The sequence below is a fragment of the Ranitomeya imitator genome, chromosome 4 (assembly GCF_032444005.1).
Source record: "Ranitomeya imitator isolate aRanImi1 chromosome 4, aRanImi1.pri, whole genome shotgun sequence".
NCBI lineage: Eukaryota > Metazoa > Chordata > Amphibia > Anura > Dendrobatidae > Ranitomeya > Ranitomeya imitator.
The window spans coordinates 457,005,072-457,029,108 of NC_091285.1; the positions used below are offsets into that span (position 1 = coordinate 457,005,072).

The 24,037-nt window shown below is 44.8% G+C and overlaps 1 protein-coding gene across 3 annotated transcripts in view; it reads left to right on the forward strand.

Moving 5' to 3' along the window:
• DUOX1 (dual oxidase 1) overlaps positions 1–24,037 on the forward strand; it is a 280,203-nt gene that overhangs the window by 145,126 nt on the left and 111,040 nt on the right. For all 3 annotated transcript variants that reach the window (XM_069765805.1, XM_069765807.1, XM_069765808.1), the window contains 2 exons: positions 3,859–3,996; positions 5,471–5,587. In XM_069765805.1, coding sequence (XP_069621906.1) covers positions 3,859–3,996; positions 5,471–5,587 — 255 coding nt within the window. The remainder of the gene's footprint in view (positions 1–3,858; positions 3,997–5,470; positions 5,588–24,037) is intronic.

The following is a 24,037-nucleotide window of genomic DNA, read 5'->3' on the forward strand; positions in this document are numbered from 1 at the left end:
TTTTACTGTAAAGTCCATTCAAATGGGCAAAGGAGGTTCTTTACTGTAACAGTGGTGAAAGTTAACAATAGTCACCTTAAGAGCTGGTTTTAACAAAAATGTGATTATGTTTGTTTTTAAGTAAAGATTTTTTTTTTCTTTTAGAGCAGATTGTTAAATGCCTTAAAGGTTTTTTTTTCACAATACTATGTAGCTACTGTATATGCGAAGAATATTTGCATTAAAAACATGGGTGATATAAAAACTTTGAAGTATTCTGAGAAAAGTTTTGTGTTAAAAGTCAGGAACAGACTTTGAGATCTTTATATCTTTTTTTTGGTAATTGAATTGGAGCAGAACTCCCTAGAAATTAAAAACTGTGTGTTCTAGTAGTTTTAATTTCCAATTTCCTTTTTGTATTCTCCCTCAAGTAAATACATTGCAGCTTCTTTTCTGGAGTAGACAATGTTGTTCCTGAATCTCCAGGTTTATGAATATAACAGCAGAATTACATACTGACAAGTCTTCTGTGATACATATGGGGAAATAATTACCTAGACAGGCTTTTAACTAAACTTATCATTTTCTGATTTGGGCTGTCACCTTTCCTGGACTGCTGTTAAGATATACTTTACAGCAGGGGTGTCAAACTGCATTCCTCGAGGGCTGCAAACAGGTCATGTTTTCAGGATTTCCTTGTACTGCACAGGTGATAATTTAATCACCTACACAAATAATGAGTTGGTGATTAAATTATCACCTGTGCAGTACAAGGAAATCCTGAAAACATGACCTGTTTGCAGCCCTCGAGGAATGCAGTTTGACACCCCTGCTTTACAGCATCCATATGGACACTAGAAAACTGATGTCTGGAGATAACTCCTTGATTTGTATGGAAGAGTGTAGTGTCCTCTGACCTGCGCAGGGAGAGGGAAAAGCTGAGCTGTGACCATCACCTATTGTCAACAGTGGATCATATGTTATCTGCCCCTAGATGTTAACTTTCATTTTAATCCTGTTTATGACAATGAGATAAGTTTTGAAAAGGGATCTCTATAGGACATTGAAGGCTCTGTTCATCAAACCCATAAAAGTGGCTTCAAAGCTTTGAAAAGTCGCAACTTTGAGTTTTGCTAAAATTTTGGGACTTTGGCTTTTTCAAGAAATTTTCTACCAGCTATGTTCATGCATTACAATGCTTTATAACAGCGATCAGACTGCAAAAAGTGAAAAAAAAAGTAAAAAAAGGTTGTAAAAATATATATATATATTTTTAAAAAATCACAAAATATTAAAAAAATTACCAACAAATATTTAAATAAAAAAAAAATCAAAGAACACATATTTGGTATCATCGCATTCAGTATATCCCATCCCATCCCATCCAAGGCAAAACATGATGCTTTATTATCATACCGCTGAACAAAAACTAGAATGAAATGTGATCAAAAAGACAAATGTTAATAAAAATGGTATTGCTAAAAACGTCATCTTGTCCCGCAAAAAACAAGCTGCCATCTCATCTCATTCAGCATATAAATTAAAAAGCTATAGCTCTGAGAATAAAGTGATGCAAAACTAATTATTTTTTCTAAAAAAAAAATAATTTTTAGTGTAAAAGATATAAAGCTGCCTTATCAATTCTAACGTCATAAAAAATCCCCTAAAAAATTCCTAAATTGCAGGTTTTTGTTCATTCTGCCTCCCAAAAATCAGAATGGAAAGCAGTCAAAGAATGTCATATGCCCAGAATGAGTACCAATAAAAATGACAACTCGTCCCTCAAAAAACAAGCCCTCACATGACTCTGTCGGCAGAAATATGGAAAAATTATAGCTCTCTTTTGCAATAAAAAGCCTTTTTTAGTGTGTGAGAGCAGCCAAACATATTAAAAAAACTATAAAAATATGATATTATTATTATTATTATTATTTATTGTTATAGCGCCATTTGTTCCATGGCGCTTTACATGTGATATCGCTGGAATCACACCGATCCAAAGAATAAAATCGTATATTCACTTATACTGCACAAGGAATAATGTTTTTTGTAATTTTTCACCTGCTTTTGGTTTGTTCTTTCTGTCTCCCAAAGATCACTTACAGATAATACATTCCCTATTAAAATGCATAGCAGCAGGGACTGAAATTATGGACAAGATGTAAAATTGGATATTAGGGATTGTCAAATATAGCATCCTTTTTAACCAATATAAAGGATAAGAACAACCAAACAGAAAAATAGAAGGCTTAGCTGAAGAAGTATTGGGTATATTTATATGGAAATGGAAGCAACGTATATATTGCAAGTTGTATATTCCACATGGAAACCATGGATGGTGCCCATGTAAAGATTGAAGCCCTGTGGTCTGTTCATCCATGGCACACAGAGAATTAACAGGGCAGAATAAAGCTGAGTTGGATCAAGTCCATTTGATCCTCCTTGACTGGTTCTATTTTTGGAGCACGCCATTTTCTGTGCATGTGCAGACACAGACTTTCTATTGGACCTAGTGTACACTGTTTGTATCTGTATCACCAAGGTTCTTGGCAGTGGGAATTGGCAACATCATTATTATTGTAACCAGAATAATTACTTATTTTTATAAATCCAACCACTTTAATCCGATGTTTCCTAAATAATGATCATAAATTTGGCTGCAGCCCACTGTAAAATAATATTTTGTTCTTTTTGTATGCCTCATTTAATGTGAGATTCTTCCTTCAAGCATGTACAAATTTTAGGTGGAGTATTTTTTGTTACTAAGGGCTTTGTGGGTCCCTGTATTCTGTGTTAGCCAGAACTGCATTGCAGTGGGTAGTATCTGCCAAACAATAACCCTGTGCATCATGCTTGTCAATGAATGTCTCAGTACAAAGTGGGCATAAGGGCTATAGTTTCTACTTCTGGAGAGTGCTAAGCTGGCATATAGATACCTATAAGCTATTCGCTGCTTCCCTGGGAAGTTAAATGAAGCGGTTGGGGCAGAGAAACATCTGACCTGCAGGATTTCCAACAGCCTGTCCTTTTGATCTGCGGGAGAAAAGTCGCTGCCAGACGGCTTTGTCATAGAGAACACAAAAGTGCCATGACGAGGGCCAACAGCCCGAAACACCGTGTCTGCAAATTGAGATATTGATTTGGCTTTTATCCTAAGTCATATTGCATGGCTCGTTAAATGGTGGATTGTGACTTGTAGGATCGCTACTTCCAACAGGTGGCGCTATAGAGTTTAAGTCGTCTTTTTCTCAGAAGAGGCAATTTGCATATTATATTTCCCAGAGGAGCATTGCACGGCAAATAAGCCTCCTTACCTTGACAAGACAAAGATGGTATGTCACTGTCCATAAGGAGAAACAATACCCCTTAGACCCCAGTCCAGAGCCTCTCACCTAGCCAAATCAGTTCTCATGCTTCGCACTGACGAGGGCCAGCAGCCCGAAACACCGTGTCTGCGAATTGAGATACTGATTTGGTTTTTATCCTAAGTCATATTGCACGGCTCATTAAAGGGTTGATTGTGACTTGTAGGATTGCTACTTCCAACAGGTGGCGCTATAGAGTTTAAGTCCTCTTTTTCTCAGAAGAGGCAATTTGCATGTTCTAGCCATGCATTCCTGTGTATGTGGGAGTCAGGGGAGTTATCGGGCAATGGTTTCAGCCGGCAGCTATCTAATGCGTCTTTGGGGATTTTGTAGACCAAATGGGTAATAAATACAACATGATACTCCAAGTCTATCGCAAATTCACGATTACAGAAATGTCAGCGTTTCCTTTATTCAGGGACTCTGAAGAAAAGTTTGATTTACTTAAAATAATGTATTGTATACATCTCAGACATCCATATTCCTGGTTATTAGAATCTGTTTCTATTTTCAGGCGATCCTTGTCCTCAGCCAGAGCTGACCTTATCTACAATGCTTCCACCATGTGCTCCTTTCACTGCCATTGATTACTTTGAAGGATGTATACTTGGATACAGCAGTCTCATTGTGATTATTTGCTCTTTTCCATTAGGTTTGTAGATTTAGCTTTATTATTTCTATATAGGAAAAGTTACACAGATGCACTTCAGAATCAACACTATATATTAATCAGTAGAAAGAACAATAATTTACAAAGTGAAAACAAGGCTATTTTGTGTGAAGCATAATACATTGTGAATAGTGATGAGCAAGTATACTCATTGCTCGGGTGATCTCCGAATATTTGTAATTCTCGGAGATTTAGTTTTCCTTGCCTCAGCTGCATAATTTACAGCTGATTGCTAGGGAATCCTCACATGTATTCAAGCTATCAGGCAACCCCCACATGTACTCAGGCTGGCTAGCAGCCGTAAATCATGCAGCTGTGCCAACAAAAACTAAATCTCTGAGCAGTCACATATACTCGGAGATCACCTGAGCGTGCTCCGGAAAACCTGATCAACGAGTATACTCGCTCATCACTAATTGTGAGGAATTACTGGTGTATTTGACACATTTCCCTTCCTCATGCTACCTCATGAATACATAGAAAGGTGGGCAACATTGTAAATACAGTAAATGTACTAACTTATTAGGTTATATATCTTGTAGTGATTCTGGATTGCAATATGTGTCATACTTGAGAGCTGCACTGACTCTGACTCTGCAAGCTTTAAAGCTGAAATTTCTACCCAGATACTGTTCTGATTATCTGCATCCTAAAAATGCTATCTTAACACCATATTTTATGCAGATGGAAACATTAAAGTCTCTCACACACATTAGATTAATAAGGGCCACTTTGGCTCATATTGATATGTTTAGCTGACACTCTAATAGGTATGGGGATGCCACCAACTAATTGTCAGGGCAGATGTTTATCGGGCATATCCAATTTCAGATTGCCAATCACTTTTTTGTCCTGGAGATAAGACGCCGGCAGAGACATCTGTCAGCAGCTATCCCATGGAGAACAAAGGAAAGAATATGTGCTCCTATGTGTGGAAGAGACGGCCGAGATGGCTGTCCGATGAACGTTCGGCTGAAGCATTGTTTGTCCAAAAGCCATTAAATGTGTATTGGGTCTCAAGTCTCTCATATAGATTAGATTTCTGTTGTCCAAATTATCATTCTGCTCTTCCAGCGACTTGTGTACAGGAAGAACAAAAGGATCTACTACTGAAATTCAATAGACTGGATTCTTCTCTTCTCCGTACATCATCAGGAGAGTTGGGAGGCCCCCATACATATCAGACTGTTTGTCAAACCTTCTGATACCTGTGGGCCAACTTTAGTCTATTGTGTATGGGGGACATCATCTTTTCTATTGCATGATAGAAGCTCAGAGCACAATTGTTAGTCTGACAACAAGCTTGTTGACTGTTTTCATTAAAAATGTGAAGAATTTTTTTTCCCAAGCATAAGCACACTGTAAAATGACTTCATTATCTGCATTTTATGATGCAGTATAAATATTGTTTCCTATTTAATCTCACTCATTTTCCTTTTTTATTTTCTGCTTTCAGTCAGTCTTTTTATTGCTTGGATAGTTGCTCAATCTCGCAAAAGAGACTTCAAGAAAATCCAGACGAAGCGAACAGTATCCAGTATGAAAACAGTTCTATCTGCTGAAGGAACTGCAGGTAAACCAGCACTTCATAGCTTTCATTTTTAATATATATTTTACATAATGTGATAAAAATTCTGTCTTTGCATTTTGGTATAATTTAGTGTGATAATACAAACAGAAAACTAATTTAGCTAGACTTTCATGGAATAATATGTATTATGTAGTGGTGGTAATCACTTTTACTGAGAATCATCTAGTTCTCTAAATATATATTCAGAACTCCATTATATAATCTTTGCATAAAATCTATTCTAACAAAAAAAATCAGTTTTGCTCATAATCATAAACAATCGAAATAAAGTATTCACCCCTGGTGCAGACTAAAAATGGGATGTCTGTACGGTTGCGATGTGCAACAATTATGCTTTATAAAACTCAACAATCCAGGCAAACATTGTAAGAAAGAGGTTTTTTCATAGTTCCAACACATTTAGCAGTGGGAATATTCTCAGAATTAGTAGTTAGTAGTGTTGAGCCACCTCTCTAGTGTTTGGGTTCGGTTCGTCGAACAGGGAGGTGTTTGCCGAACTGTTCATCGAACGTTCGACGAACACCGTCGAACCCCATTGAAACCAATGGCAGGCAAACACAAACACATACAAACATATGGAAAACACATAGAAAACACCTTAAAAGGTGTCCAAAAGCTGACAAACTGCTCAGAAGACACAACAAACATGGAAAAGTCACAACTACATATAGTCATGTGAAAAGAAAAGAGGTGGAGGAGTAACAGGAGGAGGAGACACAGATATAGGCATGTCATACCCTTCTAAAATCAAGAAAGGCTGGAGTAAAAATCTAAACTCACTCTACCAACACCCAGACGTCTTGACAAAAAAAATAACAAAAGAAATATCTTTAGGTAGAATGGCGGCGGGTCCATTCAGAACACTTTCCTTAGAAGACGTAGTGGTACCCCCGTTGGGAGTTGTGCCAAAAAATGAACCCAATACATTCAGACTAATCCACCATTTGTCATATCCAAGGGACAGGTCAGTAAACGACAACATCGACGCGGAACCAAGTAGAGTACTATGTACTGTACCTCCTTTGACGAGGCAATCAGGCGGGTCAAGAAGTTGGGAAGGGGCACCCTAATGGCCAAAACAGACATTGAGGGGGCATTCCGGTTACTACTTGTGCCTCCGAATAGTGTCCTCCCATTGGGCTGCTTCCGTGAAGGAGCATAGCACATAGATCGCTGTTTGCCCATGGGGTGCTCCATATCCTGCTCACTATTTGAGGCATTTAGTTGCTTCCTCGAATGTGTCATCATGGACGTTAGTAAGGTGGCACATATTATCCATTACCTCGACGACTTCTTATGCCTGGGCCCAAAAGATTCACCACAATGTGAAAACATGCGGTAGTCCACCTGTGAGAAGGAAAGAGCTGGAGGGAGAGTGGACACCACAGAGCCAAGGGGTTAGATTGAAAAAGAAAGAAGGCGGTGTAGCTAGCTTCATGCGTGGGGTACGCTGCTGAGTATCACTAAATTCTACTAGGCCCAAACGGATTTCCTGGGCTAGATGCAGTTAAAAATTAACAATTAGATCAACAGGCCGTGTAGCTTGCTTCATGGGTGGGGTACGCTGCTGAGTTTCACTAAATTCTACTAGGCCCAAACGGATTTCCTGGGCTAGATGCAGTTAAAAATTAGTAATTAGATCAACAGGCACTGTAGCTTGCTTCATGTGTGGGGTATGCTGCTGAGTATCACTAAATTCTACTAGGCCCAAACGGATTTCCTGGGCTGGATGCCGTTAAAAAATAGTACTTAGGTAAACAGGCGGTGTAGCTTGCTTCATGGGTGGGGTACGCTGCTGAGTAGCACCAAATTCTATTAGGCCCAAACGGATTTCCTGGGCTACATGCCGTTAAAAATAGTACTTACTGTAGGTAAACAGGCGGTGGGTGGTTGGGCTACTCTGCTGACTAGGGGCATACTAACAGAACAGATGATACATAGGTCTGTGTTTATATCAAAATACAAAATTTATTAATAAAAATAGCAACAAGAAGACAAGGTAGTGAGGGATTAATCACAAGGGAATATTACACAAAAACGGTGCACAAAATAGGCCACGCAGGGACCAAGGCTGCAATAAATAGGGTAAGGATGATTCACAAAACATAGGCTATATTGTGCCGAAGAGATACCCCATATATTATCTCCAGAGTATAAATATGATTACCTAAAACCTAAAAACATCAAACATGGGGTTTAGTCGTGGTATATACTATCATAGGTTTGCCCCCACCGGCCACAGGGTGACCGTCAATCACCTTCCAACAAGAATGTCATGGACCCGTGCATGAATAGCAACATATGGTGTAGAAAAGTCCTTGCAGATCCAGGATTTGTTCATCTTGATGAATGTTAGTCTGTCTACATCGTCACTGGACAGCCGCGTGCGCTTATCTGTCAGCACTTCACCAGCATCGCTGAACACACGTTCAGAGAGAACGTTGGCTGCAGGGCATGACAAGATCTCCAAGGCGTGAGTGGTGAGCTCAGGCCATTTTTCAAGATTGGAAGCCCAAAATAAGCAAGGGTCCAGTTCCACAGTCATGGCATTGATGTTAACTTGGAGACACTCTTGTACCATCCTCTCTAGGTGTTGGCTGTGCGTCAGACTTCTTGTCTCCTGTGGCCTTGCAAAGGATGGTCTAAAAAATTCTTGAAATGATTGGAAAAAATTGCTGTTACCACCAGATACGATGTTACTGTTACGGTTTGAGTGATGACTCAATAGTCCCACAGTTGGCAAGTTAGAACTCAGAGATTGACTACGTGCACCACTGGTGTTTTGTGGAAAAGCAGATGTTAGATTCTGTAACAATCTCTGCTGATACTCCTGCATGTGTGAATCCCTTTCTATGGCAGGAATTATTTCACCAAATTTGCTTTTGTACCGGGGATCTAAGAGTGTGGTAACCCAGTAGTCGGCATTACTTCGGATTCTGACAATCCGAGGGTCATGTTCCAGATAGTGCAGCAAGAAGGCACTCATGTGTCTTGCGCATCCAGGAGGACTAAGTCCTTGTTGTCTTGGTGGTGGCAAGGTGAGAATCATGCTTCCTTTGTCTGCCCTCTCCCCCCAAACTCGCACAACAAAAATTTGATCAAGGTCCCCCTCATCTGATGAGTCTTCCATGCCCAGCGCCAGTTCGTCTTCCACTTCTTCCTCGCCTCCTGCACCTTCTTCAACAGTTTGGCTGCTACCATGTGCCCTCGGTAACCCCTCTCCCCCAGCCTCCAATGCCAGCCACCTTGGTGCTGCCAACCTCCTTGACATTGGAGATATGATCCCTTCCACATACTCCTCCTGTTTCTCCTCCTCCTCTTGTTCCACCACCTGACTCCGAACACTGTGTAAGCTGTGCTCCAGCATGTAAATCACTGGAATGGTCATGCTGATAATGGCATCGTCAGCACTACACATCTTCATTGCTATTTCAAAACTGTGCAGAGGGGTGCATAGGTCCCTGATCTGAGACCACTCCTGCAGCCTGATTTGCCCCACCTCTTTATCTGATTGGCCCAGGCTATACGTCATAACTAGTGTTGAGCATTCCGATACCGCAAGTATCGGGTATCGGCCGATACTTGCGGTATCGGAATTCCGATACCGAGATCCGATACTTTTGTGGTATTGGGTATCGGTATCGGATACATAGAGATGTGTAAAATAAAGAATTAAAATAAAAAATATTGATATATTTACCTCTCCGGCGGCCCCTGGACTCAGCGCGGGTAACCGGCAGGCTTCGTTGTTCAAAATCAGCGCTTTTAGGACCTGAGAATCACGTCCCGGCTTCTGATTGGTCGCGGGCCGCCCATGTGACCGCCACGCGACCAATCACAAGCCGCTACGTCTTTGAAAGCCATTAACGCGCTCATTTTTAAAAATGAGCGCGCTAATAGCTTGTGGTGACGTCGCGGCTTGTGATTGGTCGCGTGGCCGCGACCAATCACAAGCCGCTACGTCTTTGAAAGTCATTAACGCGCTCATTTTTCAAAAATGAGCGCGCTAATAGCTTGCGGTGACGTCGCGGCTTGTGATTGGTCGCGTGGCGGTCACATGGGCGGCCCGCGACCAATCAGAAGCCGGGACGTGATTCTCAGGTCCTAAAAGCGCTGATTTTGAACAAAGAAGCCTGCCGGTTACCCGCGCTGAGTTCAGGGGCCGCCGGAGAGGTAAATATATCAATATTTTTTATTTTAATTCTTTATTTTACACATCCCTATGGATCCCAGGGCCTGAAGGAGAGTTTCCTCTCCTTCAGACCCTGGGAACCATGAGAATACCTTCCGATACTTGATGTCCCATTGACTTGTATTGGTATCGGATATCGGTATCGGCGATATCCGATATTTTTCGGGTATCGGCCGATACTATCCGATACCGATACTTTCAAGTATCGGACGGTATCGCTCAACACTAGTCATAACATATTGCACCGGGGCTCGTCGGTGCCGCCACAGTCGCTGCAACATGTGCAGAGTTGAATTCCACCGTGTGGGTCATCGCATTTCAGCCGGTGAACTGGCAGTCCCAACTACTTCTGTAGAGATGCAAGTCATTGAGCTGCGGGATGCGAACGGCGGAAGTGAGCACACAGCGACCGTGCCCTCTGCAGAAGCCCATCTAGTCCGGGATAGTGGGATAAAAATTGCTGGACAACCAGGTTCAAAACGTGAGCCATACAAGGCACGTGTGTGACATTGCCCCGGCCAAGGGCCGCACCCAGGTTTGCAGCATTGTCGCACACAGCCTTCCCTGGCTGCAGGTTGAGTGGAGACAACCATTGATGGAACTCGGTCTCCATAGCTGACCTCAACTCCTCTGCTGTGTGACTCACATTTCCCAGACATTTCAATGTAAACACTGCCTGATGCCGTTGAGCCCTGGTGACAGCATAGTGAGGAGGTGTGCAGGATTCCTTCTGCGCAGTTACAACATGGGTGGCATTACTAGACAGGCTTTGGGTGCAGGTGGAGGACCGAGAGGAGGTTGAGGAGGCAGAAGCAGTTGAGGAACTTCTAGATACAGAGGATCGACGAGCAACTCTGTTATGGCTGGCAATCAGGCAACACAGCGTGCAGTAATCAGCGCACATACAGAGATCTGGCAATAACCAAAAACAATAGGACGAGCTCTGAGACGTGGAATCTCTGTAGACTGCAGTACCTGATCTATCCTCACACAACTATAAGCAGCAGTGGATTGCGCCTATCACTACCTATGCAACTCGGCACTGCCTGAGGAGCTGACTAGCCTGAAGATAGAAATACAAGCCTGACTTGCCTCAGAGAAATACCCCAAAGGAATAGGCAGCCCCCCACATATAATGACTGTTAGCAAGATGAAAAGACAAACGTAGGAATGAAATAGATTCAGCAAAGTGAGGCCCGATATTCTAGACAGAGCGAGGATAGCAAAGAGAACTATGCAGTCTACAAAAAACCCTAAAACGAAAACCACGCAAAGGGGCAAAAAGACCCACCGTGCCGAACTAACAGCACGGCGGTGCACCCCTTTGCTTCTCAGAGCTTCCAGCAAAAGTTAATAGCAAGCTGGACAGAAAAAACAGAAAACAAACTAGAAGCACTTATCTAGCAGAGCAGCAGGCCCAAGGAAAGATGCAGTAGCTCAGATCCAACACTGGAACATTGACAAGGAGCAAGGAAGACAGACTCAGGTGGAGCTAAATAGCAAGGCAGCCAACGAGCTCACCAAAACACCTGAGGGAGGAAGCCCAGAGACTGCAATACCACTTGTGACCACAGAAGTGAACTCAGCCACAGAATTCACAACAGTACCCCCCCCTTGAGGAGGGGTCACCGAACCCTCACCAGAACCCCCAGGCCGACCAGGATGAGCCACATGAAAGGCACGAACAAGATCTGGGGCATGGACATCAGAGGCAAAAACCCAGGAATTATCTTCCTGAGCATAACCCTTCCATTTGACCAGATACTGGAGTTTCCGTCTAGAGACACGAGAATCCAAAATCTTCTCCACAATATACTCCAATTCCCCCTCCACCAAAACAGGGGCAGGAGGCTCCACAGATGGAACCATAGGTGCCACGTATCTCCTCAACAACGACCTATGGAATACATTATGTATGGAAAAGGAGTCTGGGAGGGTCAGACGAAAAGACACCGGATTGAGAATCTCAGAAATCCTATACGGACCAATAAAACGAGGTTTAAATTTAGGAGAGGAAACCTTCATAGGAATATGACGAGAAGATAACCAAACCAGATCCCCAACACGAAGTCGGGGTCCCACACGGCGTCTGCGATTAGCGAAAAGCTGAGCCTTCTCCTGGGACAAGGTCAAATTGTCCACTACCTGAGTCCAGATCTGCTGCAACCTGTCCACCACAGAATCCACACCAGGACAGTCCGAAGACTCAACCTGTCCTGAAGAGAAACGAGGATGGAACCCAGAATTGCAGAAAAATGGAGAGACCAAGGTAGCCGAGCTGGCCCGATTATTAAGGGCGAACTCAGCCAACGGCAAAAATGACACCCAATCATCCTGGTCAGCGGAAACAAAACATCTCAGATATGTTTCCAAGGTCTGATTGGTTCGTTCGGTCTGGCCATTAGTCTGAGGATGGAAGGCCGAGGAGAAAGATAGGTCAATGCCCATCCTACCACAAAAGGCTCGCCAGAACCTCGAGACAAACTGGGAACCTCTGTCAGAAACAATATTCTCAGGAATGCCATGTAAACGAACCACATGCTGGAAGAACAAAGGCACCAAATCAGAGGAGGAAGGCAATTTAACCAAGGGCACCAGATGGACCATTTTAGAAAAGCGATCACAGACCACCCAAATGACCGACATTTTTTGAGAAACGGGAAGATCAGAAATGAAATCCATCGAAATATGTGTCCAAGGCCTCTTCGGGACCGGCAAGGGCAAAAGCAACCCACTGGCACGTGAACAGCAGGGCTTAGCCCTAGCACAAATTCCACAGGACTGCACAAAAGCACGCACATCCCGTGACAGAGACGGCCACCAGAAGGATCTAGCAACCAACTCCCTGGTACCAAAGATTCCTGGATGACCGGCCAGCACCGAACAATGAAGTTCAGAGATAACTTTACTAGTCCACCTATCAGGGACGAACAGTTTCTCGGCCGGACAACGATCAGGTTTATTAGCCTGAAATTTCTGCAACACTCTCCGCAAATCAGGGGAGATGGCAGACACAATGACTCCTTCCTTGAGGATACTCGCCGGCTCAGATAACCCCGGAGAGTCGGGCACAAAACTCCTAGACAGAGCATCCGCCTTCACATTTTTAGAGCCCGGAAGGTATGAAATCACAAAATCAAAACGAGCAAAAAATAACGACCAACGGGCCTGTCTAGGATTCAAGCGCTTGGCAGACTCAAGATAAGTAAGGTTCTTATGATCAGTCAAAACCACCACGCGATGCTTAGCACCCTCAAGCCAATGACGCCACTCCTCGAATGCCCACTTCATGGCCAGCAACTCTCGGTTGCCCACATCATAATTACGCTCAGCAGCAGAACATTTCCTGGAAAAGAAAGCACATGGTTTGAACACTGAGCAACCAGAACCTCTCTGTGACAAAACCGCCCCTGCACCAATCTCAGAAGCATCAACCTCGACCTGGAACGGAAGAGAAACATCAGGTTGACACAACACAGGGGCACAGCAAAAACGACGCTTCAACTCCTGAAAAGCTTCCATGGCAGCAGAAGACCAATTAACCAAATCAGCACCCTTCTTGGTCAAATCGGTCAATGGTCTGGCAATGCTAGAAAAATTACAGATGAAGCGACGATAAAAATTAGCAAAGCCCAGGAATTTCTGCAGACTTTTTAGAGATGTCGGCTGAGTCCAATCCTGGATGGCCTGAACCTTAACCGGATCCATCTCGATAGTAGAAGGGGAAAAGATGAACCCCAAAAATGAAACTTTCTGCACACCGAAGAGACACTTTGATCCCTTCACGAACAAGGAATTAGCACGCAGTACCTGGAAAAGCATTCTGACTTGCTTCACATGAGACTCCCAATCATCTGAGAAGATCAAAATGTCATCCAAGTAAACAATCAAGAATTTATCCAGATACTCACGGAAAATGTCATGCATAAAAGACTGAAAAACAGATGGAGCATTGGCAAGTCCGAACGGCATCACCAGATACTCAAAATGACCCTCGGGCGTATTAAATGCCGTTTTCCATTCATCTCCCTGCCTGATTCTCACCAGATTATACGCACCACGAAGATCAATCTTAGTAAACCAACTAGCCCCCTTAATCCGAGCAAACAAGTCAGAAATCAATGTCAAGGGATACTGAAACTTAACAGTGATCTTATTAAGAAGGCGGTAATCAATACACGGTCTTAGCGAACCATCCTTCTTGGCTACAAAAAAGAACCCCGCTCCCAATGGTGACGACGATGGGCGAATATGTCCCTTCTCCAGCGACTCCTTCACATAACTGCGCATAGCGGTGTGTTCAGGTACGGACAAATTAAATAAACGACCCTTAGGGAATTTACTACCAGGAATCAAATCGATAGCACAATCACAATTCCTATGCGGAGGCAGGGCATCAGACTTGGACTCTTCAAATACATCCTGAAAGTCCGACAAGAACTCTGGGATGTCAGAAGGAATGGATGACGAAATAGACAAAAATGGAACATCACCATGTACTCCCTGACAACCCCAGCTGGTTACCGACATAGAGTTCCAATCCAACACTGGATTATGGGTTTGTAGCCATGGCAACCCCAACACGACCACATCATGCAAATTATGCAGTACCAGAAAGCGAATAACTTCCTGATGTGCAGGAGCCATGCACATGGTCAGCTGGGCCCAGTACTGAGGCTTATTCTTGGCCAAAGGTGTAGCATCAATTCCTCTCAACGGAATAGGACACCGCAAAGGCTCCAAGAAAAATCCACAACGTTTAGCATAATCCAAATCCATCAGATTCAGGGCAGCGCCTGAATCCACAAACGCCATGACAGAATACGATGACAAAGAGCACATTAAGGTAATGGACAAAAGGAATTTGGACTGTACAGTACCAATAACGGCAGAGCTATCGAACCGCCTAGTGCGTTTAGGACAATTAGAAATAGCATGAGTAGAATCACCACAATAGAAACACAGTCTGTTCAGACGTCTGTGTTCTTGCCGTTCTACTTTAGTCATAGTCCTGTCGCACTGCATAGGCTCAGGTTTACTCTCAGACAATACCGCCAGATGGTGCACAGATTTACGCTCGCGCAAGCGACGACCGATCTGAATGGCCAAGGATATAGACTCATTCAAACTAGCAGGCATAGGAAATCCCACCATTACATCCTTAAGAGCTTCAGAGAGACCCTTTCTGAACAAAGCCGCTAGTGCAGATTCATTCCACAAAGTGAGTACTGACCACTTCCTAAATTTCTGACAATATACTTCTACATCATCCTGACCCTGGCATAAAGCCAGCAGATTTTTCTCAGCCTGATCCACTGAATTAGGCTCATCGTAAAGCAATCCCAGCGCCTGGAAAAATGCATCAACATTACTCAATGCAGAATCTCCTGGTGCAAGAGAAAACGCCCAGTCCTGTGGGTCGCCGCGCAAAAAATAAATAATAATCAAAACCTGTTGAATAGGATTACCAGAAGAATGAGGTTTCAAGGCCAAAAATAGCTTACAATTATTTCTGAAGCTCAGGAACTTAGTTCTGTCACCAAAAAACAAATCAGGAATCGGAATTCTTGGTTCTAGCATCGATTTCTGATCAATAGTATCTTGAATCTTTTGTACATTTACAACGAGATTATCCATTGAGGAGCACAGAGCCTGAATATCCATGTCCACAGCTGTGTCCTGAAGCACTCTAATGTCTAGGGGAAAAAAAAGACTGAAGACAGAGCTAAGAAAAAAAAATGATGTCAGGATTTCTTTTTTCCCTCTATTGGGAATCATTGGTGTGGCTCCTTGTACTGTTATGGCTGGCAATCAGGCAACACAGCGTGCAGTAATCAGCGCACATACAGAGATCTGGCAATAACCAAAAACAATAGGACGAGCTCTGAGACGTGGAATCTCTGTAGACTGCAGTACCTGATCTATCCTCACACAACTATAAGCAGCAGTGGATTGCGCCTATCACTACCTATGCAACTCGGCACTGCCTGAGGAGCTGACTAGCCTGAAGATAGAAATACAAGCCTGACTTGCCTCAGAGAAATACCCCAAAGGAATAGGCAGCCCCCCACATATAATGACTGTTAGCAAGATGAAAAGACAAACGTAGGAATGAAATAGATTCAGCAAAGTGAGGCCCGATATTCTAGACAGAGCGAGGATAGCAAAGAGAACTATGCAGTCTACAAAAAACCCTAAAACGAAAACCACGCAAAGGGGCAAAAAGACCCACCGTGCCGAACTAACAGCACGGCGGTGCACCCCTTTGCTTCTCAGAGCTTCCAGCAAAAGTTAATAGCAAGCTGGACAGAAAAAACAGAAAACAAACTAGAAGCACTTATCTAGCAGAGCAGCAGGCCCAAGGAAAGATGCAGTAGCTCAGATCCAACACTGGAACATTGACAAGGAGCAAGGAAGACAGACTCAGGTGGAGCTAAATAGCAAGGCAGCCAACGAGCTCACCAAAACACCTGAGGGAGGAAGCCCAGAGACTGCAATACCACTTGTGACCACAGAAGTGAACTCAGCCACAGAATTCACAACACAACTCGTGGCGATGGCAAGACTTGGACAGCAGCCCCTTCTCCTGATGTCGCCGTAGTTACTCAGTGCCCAGTCACCAACATGTAACGCCCCTGTCCATCTACTCGTCCAAGTGTCTGTGGTGAAATGCATCCTGTCACAAACAGAGTTTCTCAAGGAAGCGGTGATGTTGTGTGCGACATGCTGGTGTAGCGCAGGCACAGCTTTCTTTGAGAAGTAGTGGCGACTGGGCATATGGTACTGGGGCACTGCGACGGACATAAGGTCTTGAAAATCCTCTGTGTCCACCAGGCAGAAAGGCAGCATTTCTGTAGCCAACAGCTTGCTGATGGAAAAATTCTACCTCTTAGCTTTGTCAAGGCTAGGAGGAAATGGTCTTTTACTTGTCCACATCTGAGGGACAGAGGGCTGGCTGCATTAGATGGAGTTGAGTAGGGTGTCCTCGGCAAACTGCTGTTCTGTGAGGAAAGTGCAGGCAGAGATGTTATGTTGCCTTGATCAAAATGTGGTGTCGATGTCAGAAAGCGCTCAACACCAGCAGGTGTTTCCACTAGCAAATGTCCTGACGACCTGCCAATCACACTGGCTGTTGCGGGTAAAGAGGTGGAAGGTCTGCATCCAAAACCTTGTGCGACTGCTGTCCCCACAGTCACAGAGGATGAAGAGGACGCGGATGCACTTGATTGGGCAGACAGTGGTTGACCCGGCCCACTAAGCCGCATTATAGCACAGTGAGCATCCCACTGCAACTTATGCCTCATATCCATGTGACGGTTCATGCATGAAGTACTCAAGCTAGTGATTTTTTGGCCTCTACTGAGATTTTGTTGACAAATGTTACAGACAACATGAGTTGGGTGATCCTTTGTGATGTCAAAAAATGCCCAGGCTATGCAAGGCTTAGAGCCTGTGCTATCTGAAGAGCCACCACGACTTCTGGTCTGAGGCACAGTTGGGGTTGATGATGCAGTGGTTGATGTGCTTTCAGTACTACGTCTCTGTCCAGGAAGGCGCACCATTACCTCATTGTCAGACTCGTCACTAGCATCCTCTTCCACCTCCTCTGCTGACCTCATGGACCGGCAGACTGGGGGTTGACAGTAAGTTGGGTCTACAACCTCGTCTTCATCATCCCGTGTGTTCTCACACCCATCGTCCTCAGAGCCAACCTCTTCCCCAACCAAAAAGTCAAGTTTTCGTTCCAATCAGGTATCTTAGTCTCATCATTATCTTCCTCATTGTCTCCACCAACAGGAGTTACAGTTTGGGAACGAGGGTCTACATTATGCTCAGAACCTTCTTCATCTGGGCCTGGATCCGACTCAAAAAGATTCTGAGCATCCACCAGCAGCAGGCCTTTTGCCACTCATTTTAGTGCTTAACTAATTGGCAACTCTGTATCTGTAGTTGTTGGCACAACAACCGATGGATGAAAACCGAGCAGAACTGAGTGGCCAAACTGTGGTACTAGGCCCAAAACTAATAACTGGATTAGATGCAGTGAAAATTGAGATACACAGGTGGTTAGTTTGTTTCACAGTCGGGCTACTCTACTGACGTGCAGACACTGCTCCTAGGCCCTAAACTTTTAACTGGATTAGATGCAGTGAAAATAGAGATACACAGGCGGTATAGTTTGTTTCACAGGCGGGCTACTCTGCTGACGTGCAGACACTGCTCCTAGGCCCTAAACTATTACCTGGATTAGATGCAGTGAAAATAGGGATACACAGGCGGAATATTTTGCTTCACAGGCGGGCTACTATGCTGACGTGCAGACACTGCTCCTAGGCCCTAAACTATTAAATGGATTAGATGCAGTGAAAATAGAGAAACACAGGCGGTATAGATTGTTTCACAGGCGGGCTACTCTGCTGACGTGCAGACACTGCTCCTAGGCCCCAAACTATTAACTGGATTAGATGCAGTGAAAATAGAGATACACAGGCGGTATAGCTTGTTTTACAGGCGGGCTACTCTGCTGACGTGCAGACACTGCTCCTAGGCCCTAAACTACTAACTGGATTAGATGCAGTGAAAATAGAGACACAAAGGCGGTATAGTTTGGTTCACAGGCGGGCTACTCTGCTGATGTGCAGACACTGCTCCTAGGCCCTAAACTAATAACTGGATTAGATGCAGTGAAAAGAGAGATACACAGGCGGTATAGTTTGTTTCACAGGTGGGCTACTCTGCTGACGTGCAGACACTGCTCCTAGGCCCAAAATTAATAACTGTATTAGATGCAGTGAAAATAGAGATACACAGGCGGTATAGTTTGTTTCACAGGCAGGCTACTCTGCTGACGTGCAGACACTGCTCCTAGGCCCCAAACTATTAACTGGATTAGATGCAGTGAAAATAGAGATACACAGGTGGTGTATTTTGTTTCACAGGCGGGCTACTCTGCTGACGTGCAGACACTGCTCCTAGGCCCTAAACTTTTAACTGGATTAGATGCAGTGAAAATAGAGACACACAGGCGGTATAGTTTGTTTCACAGGCGGGCTACTCTGCTGACGTGCAGACACTGCTCCTAGGCCCTAAACTATTAACTGGATTAGATGCAGTGAAAATAGAGATACACAGGCGGTATAGTTTGCTTCACAGGCGGGCTTCTCTTCTGTCGTGCAGACACTGCTCCTAGGCCCTAAACTAATAACTGGATTAGATGCAGTGAAAATAGAGATACACAGGAGGTATAGTTTGTTTCACATGCGGGCTACTTTGCTGACGTGCAGACACCGCTCCTAGGCCCTAAACTATTAACTGGATTAGATGCAGTGAAAATAGAGGTACACAGGCGGTATAGCATGTTTCACAGGCGGGCTACTCTGCTGACGTGCAGACACTGCTCCTAGGCCCTAAACTAATAACTGGATTAGATGCAGTGAAAATAGAGATACACAGGCGGTATAGTTTGTTTCACAGGCGGGCTACTCTGCTGACGTGCAGACACTGCTCCTAGGCCCTAAACTAATAACTGGATTAGATGCAGTGAAAATAGAGATACACAGGCGGTACAGTTTGTTTCACAGGCGGGCTACTCTGCTGACGTGCAGACACTGCTCCTAGGCCGTAAACTATTAACTGGATTAGATACAGTTAAAATAGAGATACACAGGTGGTATAGTTTGTTTCACAGGCGGGCTACTCTGCTGACGTGCAGATACTGCTCCTAGGCCCTAACTTAATAACTGGATTAGATGCAGTGAAAATAGAGATACACAGGTGGTATAGTTTGTTTCACAGGCGGGCTACTCTTCTGACGTGCAAACACTGCTCCTAGGCCCTAAGCAAAATAATGGATTAGATGCAGTGAAAATTGAGATACACAGGCGGTATAGTTTGTTTCACAGGCAGGCTACTCTGCTGACGTGCAGACAATGCTCCTAGGCCCTAAACTAATAACTGGATTAGATGCAGTGAAAATAGAGATACACAGGCGGTATAGTTTGTTTCACAGGCGGGCTACTCTGCTGATGTGCAGACACTGCTCCTAGGCCCTAAACTATTAACTGGATTAGATGCAGTGAAATTAGAGATACACAGGCGGTATAGTTTGTTTCACAGGTGGGCTACTCTGCTGCCGTGCAGACACTGCTCCTAGGCCCAAAACTATTAACTGGATTAGATGCAGTGAAAATAGAGATACACAGGCGGTATAGTTTGTTTCACAGGCGGGCTACTCTGCTGATGTGCAGACACTGCTCCTAGGCCCTAAACTATTACCTGGATTAGATGCAGTGAAAATTGAGATACACAGGCGGTATAATTTGTTTCACAGGTGGGCTAAACTGCTGATGTGCAGACACTGCTCCTAGGCCATAAACTATTAACTGGATTAGATGCAGTTAAAATAGAGATACACAGGCGGTATAGTTTGCTTCACTGGCGGGCTACTCTTCTGACGTGCAGACACTGCTCCTAGGCCCTAAACAATTATTTGGATTAGATGCAGTGAAAATAGAGATACACAGGCGGTATAATTTGTTTCACAGGCGGGCTAAACTGCTGACGTGCAAACACTGCTCCTAGGCCCTAAACTATTAACTGGATTAGATGCAGTTAAAATAGAGATACACAGGCGGTATAGTTTGCTTCACAGGCGTTAGTTTCACAGGCGGGCTACTCAGATGACTATCAGACAATGCTACTAGCCCAAAAGGATTGGCTGAGCTAGATTACACCAAATGCTGTGACAAACACTTGCACAGCACTGGCACAGACCTGCCTGGCAAACAGTGCTATGAACTGCTGTAACCTACCTGAAAAGGGCTGATATTACAACTAGTCTCGACTCCTCCCAACTCCATAAACCTATCTCTCTGACAATTCGCTTAAAAAAAACACTCTTTGTCTGTCTAGCGGCCACAGCAGCAGCGGTGCCGTCTAACACTAAGCTGCAGCAATGAGGGAACTGTGGTGACAGGGCAAATGGCTGGTTCTTATAGGGCAAGGACATGTGACATGCACAGCCAATGACACATGCCCTTGCTTGTGTGCATCACATGCACATTGCTGTGTGTGTGCACACTGCTGATAGTTTGAGAGACTACACCGCCCCACTGTAAATGCGGGAAAGAAAAAAAAATGGAGATCGGCGTTATTTCAGCACAGATGTATCCCCCGCCCACTATGCACTGAAACAGTCTATTAACAATGATAAACAGTTTTAATGTGCAAATCAAGCGAGGCTCTTGGTGAATGAACAGTTATCGAACAGAAAATCGAACAGCAGAATTTTAAGAAATTTGTTTGGATTTGTCAAACGACTCGAACACCACCCAAAACAGCTTGAATTTGAGATTGGCGAACAGTTCGACTCGAATGCCACTCATCTCTAGTAGTTAGTAAGGAGCTTTCGGAAAATTAGAAGAAACAATAGCAAAGACACCTGCATGATAAGTCCAATTATTGCTGTTTCCTATATCTTACAGAATAGACAGTAGTCACTCAAGCTACAATACCCTCAGTATTGTAGCTTAACCCCTTAGCGACCGCCGATACGCCTTTTAACGGCGGCCGCTAAGGGTACTTAAACCACAGCGCCGTTAATTAACGGCGCTGTGGAAAAAGTGTATAGCGCCCCCCACAGGCCGATTTTCTCCGGGGTCTCGGCTGCCGAGGGTAGCCGAGACCCCAGAGAACATGATTCGGGGGGTTTTTAACCCTCCCCGCATTTGCGATCGCCGGTAATTAACCGTTTACCGGCGATCGCAAAAAAAAAAAAAAAAAAAGCGATCTCTTTTTAATTTCTCTGTCCTCCGATGTGATCGCACATCGGAGGACAGAGAAAAGGGGTCCCAGGTGGCCCCCCAATACTCACCTAGCTCCCCCGATGCTCATCGTGTCTCCCGGTGGGCGCCGCCATCTTCAAAATGGCGGGCGCATGCGCAGTGCGCCCGCCGGCCGGCAACGGGAGAATCTTTGGGGTCTCGGCTGCCTGGGGTAGCCGAGACCCCAAAGAGCATGATCGGGGGTCGGTTTTAGCGACCCCTGTTTTGCGATCGCCGGTAATTAACTGTTTACCGGCGACCGCAAAAAAAAAAAAAAAGTAAAGTGTAATTCTCTGTCCTCTGATGTGATCGCACATCAGAGGACAGAGAAATAGGGGGATTCGGGGACCCTAGCATACTCACCTAGGTCCCTGGATCCTCTTGCTGCTCCTCCTGGCCACCGGCAGAAGAACATGGCGGACGCATGCCCAGTGCGCCTGCCATCTGTCTCCATCTGCCGGCCGGCAGGAGAACAGCGGTTAGGGCTAAAATTAGGGTTAGGGTTAGGGGTAGGGTTAGGGGTAGGGTTAGGGTTAGGGTTAGGGGTAGGGTAGGGGTAGGGTTAGGGTTAGGGGTAGGGGTAGGGTTAGGGTTAGGGGTAGGGTTAGGGGTAGGGGTAGGGGTAGGGTTAGGGTAGGGGTAGGGTTAGGTTAAGGGTAGGGTTACGGCTAGGGTTAGGTTAGGGGTAGGGTTAGGTTAGGGTTAGGGGTAGGGTTACGGCTAGGGTTAGGTTAGGGGTAGGGTTAGGGGTAGGGTTAGGGGTAGGGTTAGGTTAGGGGTAGGGTTAGGTTAGGGTTAGGGGTAGGGCTAGGGTTAGGGGTAGGGTTAGGGCTAGGGTTAGGGCTAGGGTTGGGGCTAAATTTAGGGTTAGGGTTGGGGCTAAATTTAGGGTTAGGGTTGGGGCTAAATTTAGGGTTAGGCTTCTTTCACACTTACGTCGGTACGGGGCTGTCGCAATGCGTCGGCCCGACATACCGACGCACGTTGTGAAAATTGTGCACAACGTGGGCAGCAGCTGTAGTTTTTCAACGCATCCGCTGCCCAATCTATGTCCTGGGGAGGAGGGGGCGGAGTTACGGCCACGCATGCGCGGTCAGAAATGGCGGATGCGACGTACAAAAAAACGTTTCATTGAACGTTTTTTTGTGCCGACGCTCCGCCAAAACACAACTGATCCAGTGCACGACGGACGCGACGTGTGGCCATCCGTCACGATCCGTCGGCAATACTATGGGCAAAAAACGCATCTTGCGGGCACATTTGCAGGATCCGTTTCTTGTCCAAAACGACGGATTGCGACGGAATGCCAAACAACGCAAGTGTGAAAGTAGCCTTAGGGCTAGGGTTAGGGTTTGGGCTAAAGTTAGGGCTAGGGTTGGGGCTAAAGTTAGGGTTAGAGCTGGGATTAGGTTTAGGGTTTGGATTAGGGTTGGTATTAGGGTTAGGGTTGGCATTAGGGTTACGCTTGGGATTAGGGTTAGGTTTGGGATTAGGGTTAAGGTTAGGGTTGTGATTAGGGGTGTATTGGGATTAGGGTTAGGTTTGAGGTTAGGGTTGAGATTAGGATTAGGGGTGTGTTGGATTTAGGGTTTTGATTAGGGTTATGGTTAGGGTTGACATTAGGGTTGTTTTGGGGTAAGGGTTGTGATTATGGTTAGGGTTAGTGATTAGGATTATGGATCAGGTTGGGATTAGGGTTAGGGGTTGGAGCTAGAATTGGGGGGTTTCCACTGTTTAGGTACATCAGGGGGTCTCCAAACACGACAGCCAATTTTGCGCTCAAAAAGTCAAATGGTGCTCCCTCCCTTCTGAGCTCTGCCGTGCGCCCAAACAGTGGGTTACCCCCACATATGGGGCATCAGCGTACTCGGGATAAATTGGACAACAACTTCTGGGGTCCAATTTCTCTTGTTACCCTTGTGAAAATAAAAACTTGGGGGCTACAAAATCTTTTTTGTGAAAAAAAAAATATTTTTTATTTTCACGACTCTGCATTCTAAACTTCTGTGAAGCACTTGGGCATTCAAAGTTCTCACCACACATCTAGATAAGTTCCTTGGGGGGTCTAGTTTCCAAAATGGGGTCACTTGTGGGGGGTTACTACAGTTTAGGTATATCAGGGGCTCTGCAATCGCAACATAATGCCCACAGACCATTCTATCAAAGTCTGCATTCCAAAAAGGCGCTCCTTCCCTTCCGAGCTCTGCCGTGCGCCCAAACAGTGGTTTACCCCCACATATGGCACATCAGCGTACTCGGGATAAATTGGACAACAACGATTGCAGTCCAATTTCTCCTGTTACCCTTGTGAAAATAAAAACTTGGGGGCTACAAAATCTTTTTTGTGAAAAAAAAAAATATTTTTTATTTTCACGACTCTGCATTCTAAACTTCTGTGAAGCACTTGGGCATTCAAAG